The 13,369-nt window shown below is 36.5% G+C and overlaps 1 protein-coding gene across 2 annotated transcripts in view; it reads left to right on the top strand.

The window, feature by feature from the left end:
* Positions 1–8,318, top strand: part of shc4 (SHC (Src homology 2 domain containing) family member 4) — a 17,978-nt gene extending 9,660 nt beyond the window's left edge. For both annotated transcript variants that reach the window (XM_015375604.1, XM_015375603.1), the window contains 7 exons: positions 651–702; positions 784–904; positions 987–1,185; positions 3,196–3,268; positions 3,673–3,757; positions 3,847–3,994; positions 6,680–8,318. In XM_015375604.1, coding sequence (XP_015231090.1) covers positions 651–702; positions 784–904; positions 987–1,185; positions 3,196–3,268; positions 3,673–3,757; positions 3,847–3,994; positions 6,680–6,808 — 807 coding nt within the window. In that variant the 3' untranslated portion in view covers positions 6,809–8,318. The remainder of the gene's footprint in view (positions 1–650; positions 703–783; positions 905–986; positions 1,186–3,195; positions 3,269–3,672; positions 3,758–3,846; positions 3,995–6,679) is intronic.
* The last annotated feature ends 5,051 nt before the right edge of the window (positions 8,319–13,369 follow it).

Genomic DNA, 13,369 nt, shown 5'->3' with positions numbered 1-13,369 from the left:
AGATAGATAGATAGATGTGCGACTGAATCCCATCCCTATTTATCCAGCACTAAAATTACTGACTCAGAATTTGTTAACCTAGTGCACACACATGGAACTACCACTGGGGAGTTATTTACCAACAAGTACTGTGCTGGGAGAGTGTACTCTACCTCTGACTTGCATACTGCGCCAATGAACTGCATGAACTAAATAATATGATGACCAAATCTTTTGAAGGAATCATTTTAATCAACCAATTCTAGGGATAATAAAAAGTATTGCTCTTCCCATCACTATACTCCATCTGCTACGCTGGTTTAAAAAATATGTAAACTTTCAAAAGTGCAAGTAAATAATGTTGCCACTGCAACATTATTTACTTGCACTTTTGAAAGTTAATCATTGCAGCAAACATATACTAATATCCTAAGGGCTACCATTGCAAAGTATATAAAGCAAAACTGTTATATTTTCAGTTAGACTACATAAAAAATGTTAATCAAACTTGTTTGAGCACAACAAAAACTTGAATTAGCTAAAGATAAATATCTTGACCTAAATCCTACTTTCCAGACACGTTACTTTTGTCTACATTTGTTAGACTTTGTTTTGACATCACTCTGCTTCTTGTTATAACTCTAACTTTGTTTGTTTGAAAATATTTACAGGACATGGCAGATTATGTTGCCTACGTTGCAAAGGACTTCATTAATAAAAGAGGTGGGGGCTCATTTTTAGATCACACCAAACTCCAAATATATGAATTATGGGAATAACATGTTTCCTTGTCACTCTGGGCAGCCTGCCACATCATGGAGTGTCCCCAGGGTCAAGCCGCTGAGGTTATCAGCACCATCGGGCAGGCCTTTGAGACTCGTTTCCGGCAGCTCCTCAGCCAGACATCAACAGTTCTCTCCCCAAGGTTGTAAAATGATTAGTGTGACTCAGCATGGTGAGTTCACACGCAACAACATCTGAACATCAGGGATGTTGTTTTTATTCAGGTCTATGGTTAGGATCTGTCCCAAATGGAGTCCCAAAGAGACATCAATGGACCAAAAGAGCAAGCAGGAGGATGAGGTCACTAAGCAACCAGAGTATTATAATGTCATCACAGGAGAAACCTTTTTTCCACTGGTTGGGAGGAAAGGGGGCAAGCAGAACATAAACGAAGAGAAGAAATTGGAGCCAGATGTTCAGGAGGTAAGAAATCCTCCCTCTGAACAACAGAGTTGTTAGTGAAAAAAAAAATCTATGAACCAGTTAGTGAAAATTAAGATCTAAGATTTATTGCTTTTTTTAACATCAGTTCACATTTAACTTTTATGTATAGTTAACCACAAACAATTTAGTCTGGTACAATGAAAGTAAATTTTTATTAAACTTAACCCTTTATAGAGCAAGATACCGTCTTTGATCCCTTGCAAACCCTTACAAATGGAGTCCCCTACGTCCCTCAGTGAGGTCTAGAAGCACAAGATCTATATCCAGCAAGGCTCAAATTAAGTTGTAGTTGCAGGAAAAATCTGATATTTGGAGAAAATGATAATATAGGGTAGTAATATACTTTTTTTTGAGAGAGACCTTCACATGCACTGAATTCTGAGATGTTGCAGATTTGCAACAGTGGCCCGGAGTGGTAACTTAACACTGAAGACTGAATCTGATATGAACGTTAACTTTATTTGAATGTCACAAACAAAAAATTAACAAAACGAAAAATACAAAAATAAAAAATAAAAAATTCTCACAAAATTAGAGACAACTTTTTCTCAAACTTTTTCTCCACTGACATCTCAAAACCTCTTGAGAAGGCAATTTCTGTTAAACTGTTGCTCAAAATATAGGCAAATTAGTAGATAAATCATGTAGCATCCATTGGTACCTCTTTAGGCACACGTTGCAAATCCACAACATTGAAACCGAGTTGCCTCTGGTGAAAAACCCAGAGGAGATAAAATCTACTATTTGGCATGTGTCATATCTATACATATTCATGATTCATCTTATGTAGTATTGATTTCAAAATAATGGAAATTGGTAGTGATACTTACATGAAATTGGTGCTTAGAAAATCTGTTTCAGTGACACCAAGGACTCAGCCATGTTGAAAGTGAGTCAGCAGATCTGGTGAGCTGGAGAGAACCTGTTTGTTGCAAATGCACAACTAAGTCCTTCTGTTGTACTTCTGAGTAACTAAAGCTCTTAAAATATGGATGTGGAGTAATTAGCTAAGTGACATTTAGCTGTTGCAAATCTGCAACATCTGCCTGAAGAGGGTTAATATATTTGGGCAAGTTGGTGTTTCTGGTTATTAGACTGAAATTCATTTTTGCCATCAAAATATCCATATTTTATGAATGTTACAAAGGTAATAAGGTCTTGTCCAGGATTCCAATAACACCATTTGGCTTGAAATTTTGATTTTCAAAGTATTTCACTGAGAACCCTATAAAGGGTTAACAAATGACCACCAAATAAAACCAGACATAACTGCAAAATCAAATGTATTAACCCTGCATACACATATATAAAAAACATTTAATAAAACTAAGCAAATACGTGAATAAAGTCCATAAAGAAACTTGTAGGATGTAGCTGAAAGCCTTAGACTACTTGTATTGTAATTTTGTATATGCAGAGTGTACACAAAACAAACTTTCATTTAGCGCAGCTTTATCACAGTAAATGAACATTTCCATTCCATAAAATGCAGCAGTGATCAAATGTTAGTGAGGGAGCCTGAGATTAGTTTGACCAAATCCTGCTAATTAGATGACTAAATAGAAAAGTTTTGCCATTGAATGTTAGTGATGGATTTTGATATTTGAAATATGATTACATTTAATAAAAAATAAATAAATGAAACAAATCAGTTCCATCTTTTTATTGTTTGGAATTAGTTCATCGAAGCCAATCAGTTATACAAGTAGACTTCAAGGGGTCCCTGTAAAGCATAACTTGATCTGAGAGTCACTAGGGAGAATCAATTGAACAGGAAATGCCTTTCTCAGTAGTTTATAATAGAGGATGCTCTTCAGCAGTGCTCAGTCACTTCCCAGAACCGTTGTGAGAATTGAATCAGTGACTTTCTTGTCACGACCTCACATCTCTAACCTTCAGGCCATCGCTCCCATTATATGCACACACACGCACATATTTCATGCACAAAGATAATAGTCACGTTTGGTTTGTATGACTCATCTGTTGCAGGTCTGTTTTTCTCCGCCTGTTTCACTGTATGAGAACTACTCTGTCAGAGAAGAAACACCAGCTCCATCTGCAGGTGACTGTCAGCATTATTGTGGTAGAAGAAAGAGTAGTTATTTCATGTGTTTCTCAGTAAAGATTTTTTTTTTAGCATGGAGACATTAGTAAATCCATTATCTATTTTAAACTGCCTAAAGATTTTCATTGATATTTTGATGAGGAATCTTTTGCATAGCCTTCTTCACTTAATGACCCTTTAAAATCACATTGATCCACTTAGAAAACTATGATTTGTCAGTATATTGTGTTCAAATATAAATTATATACATCTGTATAATGTCAGTGATCAAAATTTTTAACATAGTCCAATTAATTCAATTTCGAATACTAAGTAACAAAAGAAAATACTAAAATATGGCTTTTTCTTTCTTGTTGCAAGCAATATGAATTCCCTCTGTATTTTGTCTCTACCTGATCCAGTGTCAGTTGAGGATGCTGATGAACGACGCTTTAATGGAACCCCTGTTCAGAACCTAATTCACCAGGAGGGGTGGTTTCACGGCAGGTGGGGAATCATCAAATCAACTCTTTGCTTGTTTCTGGGTTTGTACATACAGGCATATTTCAAAGCAGATTTTTGACCCTCTTTCTTAGGCTGGGTAGAGAGCAGGCAGAGTCTCTCCTTACCTGCAGTGGGGATTTCCTGGTCAGAGAGAGCAGCTCAGCCTCTGGTCAGTATGTGCTTAGTGGGATGGAGGGGCCAACTGTGCGACATCTACTTCTGGTTGATCCACACGGGCAGGTAGTGTGCTGTTATCATGCCTTTTAAAATTATTAATTTCCCTTAGCTTATCCTTATTCTGTCATGAAATAGCTACTAATGTCTTTTACCTGGATTAAATGTGACATGTTAGGATAATTATCATTGATGATGTGTGAGTTTATTACACCTTAATACTACCTGCCTGTTGCATGTCAGAACTGATGTTTTCCCCAGAAGTTTATCTAATTAGGCCAGTGCCTCGGTTTGGCTATATACAGTTATAATCTTCATTCTGTATGTGGGATTTGGGAATGGAATGAGAGCAGAGTCCTAAAAACAAAATGTAATATTTTCCTAAGGCTGGAGCCATGGATGTCTCCTCATTTGCAAACATGTATGATGTAATGATGTAGTGATGTGATGACGTGGCATACTGAAGTACAAAATACTGCTCTACCTGTTTATCTGGGCAACTTCACAAGAAGCGAACCCTTCTGTAACCCTAAGCAACCTATCAGATCTGAGTTACATTACAATTTCTATCAAAATCTGTCGTCATGTCTCATGTTTTTTTTTTTTTATACATATACAATATTAAGCGTTATTTAAAGAGTTTGTCCCAAGTGATCTCTTTTCAGGAAAAAGACCGGAGAGAGAAAGCTTCAAGGTGTAAACACAGAGCTTTACTTTAAGAGACACATATAAGGCATAATTATGAAATGAAGAAAACTTCAAACAGGCAGTGATGTACAATTTGAAAAGCATTGCACGGCCCAAAATGTGCTCACAACTGCCTTCATATGTCAAATAATTAGTAAGTTATTAGTGATAGAACACTGCACTCTAGCTCCACAAAGGAGTGTTATCACATATCCTTCCTTCCGTTAGCTGTTAGACTTTATAGCCGTGTCAACAAACTCATTAAGGCTATATCTACACAAAGACAAAGAACTCATAAATTCAGAAACATTATTTGTTAGCACAAAGCCAGCTCAAAAAGTGTGTACCTGCAGATGATAGTGCTCAATATGCTTGAAAACACAATAAAATTATGTCAGACCTTGGGCACCGGCAGTGATGCAAAGGTTGAGGGCACAACCCACGTTTAGAGGCTTTGGTCTTGAACCTGGCTGAAGTCTCGGCCTGTTAACCTAAGCATGTCTTCCCCGTCTCTCTAATCCCATTTCCTGTTTGCCTACTTCAAAAAAAAGAAAAAAAGAGAAGAAGAAAAAAAAAAAACACCACTAGGGCCTAAAAAATATTTGAAAAATAAAATCTATTTTAGATCTGTTGGTGGTGCTTTGACATAATGATGGGAACAGGCTGGTGTCATGCCAAGGTAGTTATCACCCCCACAATTTGTATCCCCTTGCCGAGAGCATGGTTGGAGTAGGAGCTGATCGAGTTCACTCTGCCTCAATTCCATTATAGTAGTACAACATACAGAAATTTTAAGTCAATATAAAACACAAATATAGATTCAAGCTATATATGACATAGGATAAAGTAATATTGCTACTGAGTGCAGCATATAATATACACTTACACTCAATTTACTGTTTTATTTATTTATTTTTTTTATCAATATCACTGGCGATATTCTGCTATAACATGTGAATGAAGAATAAAATAACAACGCTCATCTTTCATAAAGATAACACATCTCAAGTTTCACGTATAGTAGGTTGGAATTGAGAGGAGAGGGGATACAAATTCTGGCAGGGATAACTACCTTGGCACGACACCAGGAAAGGAACTGGGCATGCGCACAGCACTACGTGCCATTGTTTTCATTTTCTGAGTGTGGCACATGCATGTTTGTCTAGAGGTGAGTCAATGCGTCTCATATAAAATTATGGAGAGACACTATCCACAGTATCGCATAAACAGAGTTTTGAAATACTTTCCTCCTTAAACCAACACAAAGTAACTTTTCAACCTTCATAAAATGTGTTCATTGCTTTTGTGATTATAGATTGACTTAAAACTAGTTGAATGACACCTCTGTATGTGTATGTATCTATACGTATGTACAGTAGCTGCAGGCAACCGGGAGATCAGTATAAGTGGACAGCTTTTGTCCACCGCTTTGCTTCTATCCATTTCTACTCTATTTTGTACATCTGTGTTTAGTCTAATAATAGTATTGATTAACTAATACTATAATGAAGACCACAGATTATCGAAGACAGGTCAGAGGGAAGGGTTGGACGATGCCTGAAGCGAGAAACCACAGTACAATACCACAGACTACAGTTGTCAATCATAGAAATGCAGGACGTTCCTGAAAGAAGAAAAAAACAACTTGATCAAAAGTCATGAGACTGGAGCAGAGGTACCAACAGGTGCCAAATCTTGAACCTAAAAACAAACAATCTAAACCATTCTGTTGTATCTCTGGTTTATATAAACTCAAGATGTTCAAGTGGTCTAGATATGTTAAAAAGTGAATCTGTCACTATGCATGTAGTTCAAAAAGTGGTTTTCAAAAGTTTTTAAATTTTAAATACATATGTTCACCGGACTTATCGGTTATTTGAAAAATATTTTAAATAAGTAAAGCAACTATTATACCAGATGTATATATTAGTTTCAGGTCGTTCTTGTTTTTCTTGACCAAATTTAGAAGCAGATGTTCAAGTGGCTTAAATATATTTGTTAAAGCTCTGTATATGTGGATATTCAAGCGTGAGGCTCTTAGTTTTGTTCTGTTTTTGTCATCAGGTGCGAACGAGGGACCAAGTATTTAAAAGCGTCGGTCACCTGGTGCGATTCCACATGGAGAAGCAGATGCCTATCTTCTCTGGAAACAGCAAGCTGTGTTTGAAACAGCCCATCCTACAATCACAGTAACATCCAGAGACTATTAACTTTAAAGACAAGTTCTGAGCCCAACAATGTAATACTATCAGCATTTTTTGCAGCCTGATAAAATCAAAACAACTTGTGAACACACTTGATCTGATTTACAATTAGGTGTAATTAGTTGTATGCCTTTTGGGGATGTTATAGTAATATCTGCATATTTTAGTGTACAAACTATTGATAAAATGTTTTGCTATTTGTTTTTATTTCCCATATGGTAATTGTAAGCTTGTCTGTCCCACATTAAGAACAGGTGCTGGCCTGAGATCATCCGGTGTCCTTCAAGTAAACTTTGATGGACGGTCTTTACTCAAAGTGTAAGCACAATCTCTGCACTCTGGAGGAAACTACCCGAATGCTTAATGACAATTTTTTTTTTTCTTTTTTTTGCTGTCCTAATATCACGTCTCTATTTCTTATACTTAACCTTAAAATTATGTTTATGTTGAGGGGAAAATGCATATTAGTTTGTATCAGCTAATTAGATGACAAATGTAATATTACTCGGTTTTCACTAAAGCAAAAATAAATCTATAGTTTTTTTCCATAACATGCTTACAGTTGCTGTATTTTCCAACCTACAGCTAAGATTTCACAAAGAGACAGCTCTCTTGGTACATCACAATACCATGTTTATATCTTCCATTCACCCATCAGTCCATACATCTACGTATGTATCCAGTTACCAACATATCAATCCATTAATTATTTGGCCTTCCCAGGTCTATACAGTAGCCCTTTCACAACCTCAGAGTTTGCATTGGGGTATTTCCTCAGACAAATGTGCCTGAAAAATATTTTAGAACAATAATCCAGTATGCATTAATCTTGAAAGCTTAACACCTTCAGCTCAATCCTCCAACAATCTGCAATGTTTCACAAAATGGATTAAGGCTTAGTTTTAATATTCTTTTCACTATCAATATTGATATTATTATAAAAATGTTCTTATACTAATACACATGTTATACTGCAACTGATCCCATCATCTAACCGCTAATTTCAGCAGCAGGAGTTTGCATCAACTACTGCTTAAAATATGTCTGTTAATATTTTAGTGGTACTTTAAACTAAAACTTTGAAATAAAATATTTACCTATTTATTTCTTTTTTTACATTTTTGTGGAACGAGTGGACATTATCAATCGTGTTTCAGACAAGAAATGAGCAGGAAAAACATGGGTGGGATTATATGCAGCAGGAATGAAAACCCGGGATAGTTTGGTCAATGACTAATATAATAGCCTTAGAGTACAGGGCACTAAAACCAGGCCATGGTATTTTTGTGGGGAGCTATTATTCTTTTGGGTTTACTAATTAAATCACTTCTGGATTACACAACATAAAATGGTTCATTGGAAAACTAGGCAGGGAAACTGTTCAGAGTAATAACAGAAAAATATATTGAATTAATGTTTTGGTGAAATAAATCTTTTAGCAAATGGATCAAAATGTGAGGGTTTCACATTCGTATTGTTTCTTGTATGTCTGTTTTTTCATGTAGTTTATAATTTTGTTGTTTGTTTGATTTTTATAAACATTAATTTCTGCATTGTTTTACTTCTCTTGTGTTTATTTAATATATGTCACCTCAGGGCAATTTACTAAGACACTTTGATTAAAACATATGGACAGATTGGTTAATAGTTTTCTATCTGAGGAAACCCAGCAGTCACTGACTTTTCAGAATTAAGCCCTTATGTATAATCATAACACCGGATATTGGCTTGCATTGTGTTGTTAGCCGTGCAGAAGCCTCTAAAAACAGGCATACATGCCGTCACAGTGGAGAGGAAAAGCTACCCTTTAGCAGGAAGAAACCTCCAGCAGAACCAAGCTCAGTTTAAGCGACCATCTGCAGAGGTGGACTGGGGATAAAGGACAGAAACAGAAATACAAGAAGCATATACTGTAGAAGCCCTCTTCCATAAATACTTCCTATGGTAAAATATGTAACAGTAAACTGGCTATAGAGGCAGTTCTGTCTAAGTACAAAACAGTTAAGAAGATCGGTTCTAAGTCAGTTTCAAGTCAAAAGGATGAATTAGAACCAATACACTTAAAAGTAAAGGGCTGAACCCATAGCTACGTCTATGAGAGAAACAGGCCCAACTCTATCATCTAAGTTGTTGAAAGCATCACCCCAGAAAATGCTTCCCATACAGTAGGATGCTTGCGTGGCTGAATCCCAGGCCAGATGAAGCTACAATGATGATGAAAAGCAAAGAGAAGATAACATTATAAGTTAAACTTACAATAATGTAAAATTGGAGAATAGAAGTAAAATGTAGCTGAGTAAGGAAAAGTGGTCCCTATGTCCTCCAGCAACCTAAGCCTATAGCAGCATAACCGTAGAGTTATATCAGTTTAAGCTGATCCACACTAACTATAAGCTTTGTCAAAAGCAAACATTTCAAGGCTAGTCTTCGATGTAAAAGGGTATCTGCCTCACAGATAAAAATCGGTTGTTTGTTTCACAGGAGAATCACCTGATAAATAAAACATCTGCCTTCCTTTCTACTTTTAGAGAGAGAACAGCTTATCTCACATGGTAAATGACAGTAATGCATTCATTAGAACATTACATACAATAAGATACATTTGATTACAGCTGAACTTCAAGAAAATGGAAATGTAATGAGAGTTGTACAAAAAGAAATTTTGTTTTGTATATTCACTCTGGGTATACACAATGAGGATAAAGTTTGTCTAGGTCTAAAAAGATATTCCCATGTCAATATTTATTTTTGTGCTTCTCTGAAGGACAAACTCCATAGAGCTCATACCACATTTCGATTTATCTTCAAGATCATGAAGTATATGACTCTGTTGTTGTTAAAATAATAATAATAATAATAATAATAATAATAATAATAATAATAATAATAATAATAATAATACTATTATTATTACCATTATTACTTATGCTTTAGAGAGGAAGCGTGCTTATAAAGTCACATGGTGCCATAAGATGGCGCTGTGTGACTTTATAAGGACTCTTCAGTCTGAAGCTCTGAAGGTATGAAATATGTCCTGTTGATTGGTCAAATGGCCTTGTGAAGGATTGGCAGCCTGTTGGTAGTTTATCTCCCACCTGATGACAGCTTGGGTAGACTTTGGCCTCTAAATGACCTTGGATTGAAAAAGTGGGTGCAAAAGGAATGGATACATGTAGTATATCCTGCTCAGGTTTCTTAAGCTACCGTATATGTTTTAGCTCCTGTGTATACATTCTAATAATGAAAAGTAGCAAATACAATATTACATACACAAATAAGAACAAGCCCACTGCTTTTCTATAGCGTATTTGACAGCCTGAAGCAGATGTGTGTGTAAGATGGAGAGTGAAAACAGCTGGTTATAAACAGCCTATAATAAGCTTCTTTTTCAGTTTTCATCACCCTGTTATGTGTACACTTTAGAGCAGTAAAAGATGCAATGTGCTGAAAATGTGAATTTAACAGCTTTCAGATGACTGAGAGAAGCCTGGAAAGTCTCACCTATCCTCATCACCATGGGTCGAGCTTGTAAGTATAAAACAAAGGAAGAACCATCAGATAATAGAGAGAAAAAGCCTAACAGGGTGTCTCAGAAAATAAAATAAAAACCTATCAAGCCTCTCTGTTCGGGATAATCTTAAAAAAATTTAATCAGTGCATTTCCATACCTCTGAACTTCAAACATACTAAATGCATTAAAATAGGCAGGGAAACCAAACAGCTTGAAATGTTATCTCCTTTGTTTCCTGGACACTTAAATTGACTAGTTTTAATTATAATTGTAACATTTGCATTATTTAAAATGTTCAGTTCACAGAACTGACATTAAAGATGTATCAAGCTAAATCAGAAGTTACACACAAATACAAGCTAAAGAATTAAAGTGAAGCAGAAATCTGTTTCACTTCTCTGCTCGCAGATTTTCTGAGTCACAGGCACCTCCCAGAAAGAGTCACCAAGGACAATAATGATCTCTGTGATGTCATTTTGTCAACTTGGAGGGGCCTGCTGACTGTCACACCTTGTCAAAGCTGTGAGCTCATAGTTTAACCTCTAACCCCTCATTAATATCAGAACACAGTGGGACGTTATAGACCTTTGGGTTAGGGTTGTGAAAATAATTTGTTTGTTTTTATGTGAATTTCTGTTAAAAAAAAACAGTTTTTTTCCCTCATCAATTACATTTTCTTGGAGCTGAACTCTGTCAGCATCCCTTTAAATACCTAAAGAGAACAGCTACAGTTTTATTTCTTATCTTTTTTAACAGAAAGTATAATGCAGCACTAATTGCTGTTTGTTCTACTGAAATAAGTGAAGCCAATACTGATGCAATGCAGAAAAAATTTATTCCTTTAAATATATGTCCCTTTCATTTTCATTTTTGGCATAACAAACAATAAACATTTTAAACTAATGCAAGTCTGTTGCCTTTATTACCCAAATTGTATTTTTTTAAATGATTTGAGGATTGTCACTGTTGATTTTTCTGGATAAAAAACTGATGATACAATAAACTACCCTTATTTTAAAGATCTGAATATTATGACACACTATGAGCCATGTTTACTGACTATGTATTAGACTATGAGATAAGTGTCTTTGTGTTGTTTGTTCACAGATCATTTAAAAAATATCACAGCTTTAAAATAATACAATTTTGGTTCAATATTTCCACATAATATTCTTTCCAGTAGATGCCATTAATCCTGTGAAGTGCACCAGCTCCCAACAGTGAAACACCCAAACAACGTACTTCAGGAAAAAGAACGTACTTCAAAGGCCGGATGGTATTTTAGAGTCCCCAAGTCTCTACAAATATACAAACAGTCATGATGACCGGTCGGATTAACCTTAATGCTGGCTTGGTTTCAGAATACTTTGAAAGTTTTTTTGCATTAGTGCATCCTTCCATTCATGTTCCATAAGTTAATTCTGTTCAATGTTTTGGAGCATGTGTTCCCATTCTGTCAGTGACAAAAGAGGTAGAGGTACCAACACGGAGACAAATGAGACAAAAAGCAGCTATTTGTGCACTTCACAGTATCCTCTATTTAAAGAAAAACAGCAAACATAGTTAAATCTGTAAGCGGTTTTATAATAAGCTAATTGGAAATATAAAGAACCACATTAATAAACTCAAGCTTGGGGATGTTCTGGAACAAGTGTGAGAATAAGTATGTCAGTAGTGACCTCAAGTTTGGTATCCACACTGTGTGTCCACTTGTTAATATGAATAATTTATTTATACCCCATTTGAGACATGACAGTCTAAGAAACAGGAAATGATAACCATTCAGGATAATCTCCACATTCTGTGGCTTTGGTTGGGATCCAAAAAGTAACAGAGCTTCAACTCTGAATTCCTTTGCAGTATCAGCTGAAGGGCTGATGAGCCTGAGCACATTAACTCAAAACACACAAACATTTCACAAACCATTCCCAGACCCCTAAGCGCCTTAATGGAACAGTTGAAGCCATAAAAAGTGCCCCAAGTACAAGAGCATGAAATTGTTTCTCGATTCAATGTTATCAGAGTCACACAGAGTTCAGATCTGGAAGGAAACTAAAAGAAACTTGGCTGTGTTGCAGCAGTCACTGCATCGCTCCACATGTATGCACCTCTAGAGGCACAATGAGTCATGTGAGGCTAGCAAACAAATACACACTAACAAAAAAAAGTTAAAATAAAAGTCTAAAAGTGTCTTGCCCCTGGTTTTGTTTCCTGTTTACAAAAGCTTGAATCCAACAAGGACATGCTGTAAAACAAAGCACTAACAGTGTATGTCAAACATGTAAACAGTACATTGCTTTTGGACAGAGTAAATTTGTGTCTGTATGTGTAAAGATCATCTCTTTGTTCAGTAAGGGTTCAACTTGGGCTGCCAATTTGCTTGGCTCTCAGGCTTCAGCAGAGTGTCCTATCTTGGAAGCTACCATGGATGTGTGAAACACATTCAGGCAGAGCATTGCACATTCAGCTTGCTACACGTGTCAAGGCTCAGAACTGAGGACCCAGAATTTGAAGCAGACAGATTAGTGTTATTCACAATTCAACAACAAAGGCCGAAATCCCTGTAGAGGGAAAACTCTGGTCAGCGACCACGTAAATCGGACAGAGGACTATTGAGAGCATTTGAGTCACTAACCTGGTTTTATAATTCAGGAGTAGAATCCAGCTGGATGGCTAACAACAGCACGCGGCGAACACCGTCCAGAGAGTTCCAGGAGCCGGAGTCTGAAGACTGCAGAACTGGCTGACGAGCAGACCCAGGCGGACGAAGGAAGGTAGGAGTTTCCAGAAGAAGAAAGCCAAGCCGGTATCGTAGAGATTAACAGGAGTCCAGACCAGAAATTAAAAGATCCGAAGAGGTTCCGAGGGAAAATCCAATTCAAAGTCAGGAGGTAAATCCAGGTTCAGTCCACAAGCATACACCAGCAGGAGTCCGAAGACAGGTCAGGCAAACAAATCAGAAACAGAAACAGGCAGGATCAAAGGTCCGGAGTCTAAACTGGTCATGATTAAGCGCGTAGAATAAAAAACAGGGTATGC

This window comes from Cyprinodon variegatus, unplaced genomic scaffold, assembly GCF_000732505.1.
Source record: "Cyprinodon variegatus isolate N-32 unplaced genomic scaffold, C_variegatus-1.0 Scaffold122, whole genome shotgun sequence".
NCBI lineage: Eukaryota > Metazoa > Chordata > Actinopteri > Cyprinodontiformes > Cyprinodontidae > Cyprinodon > Cyprinodon variegatus.
Note: the sequence above shows the minus strand (reverse complement) of the source record. Positions and strands in the feature narration are given on the sequence as shown.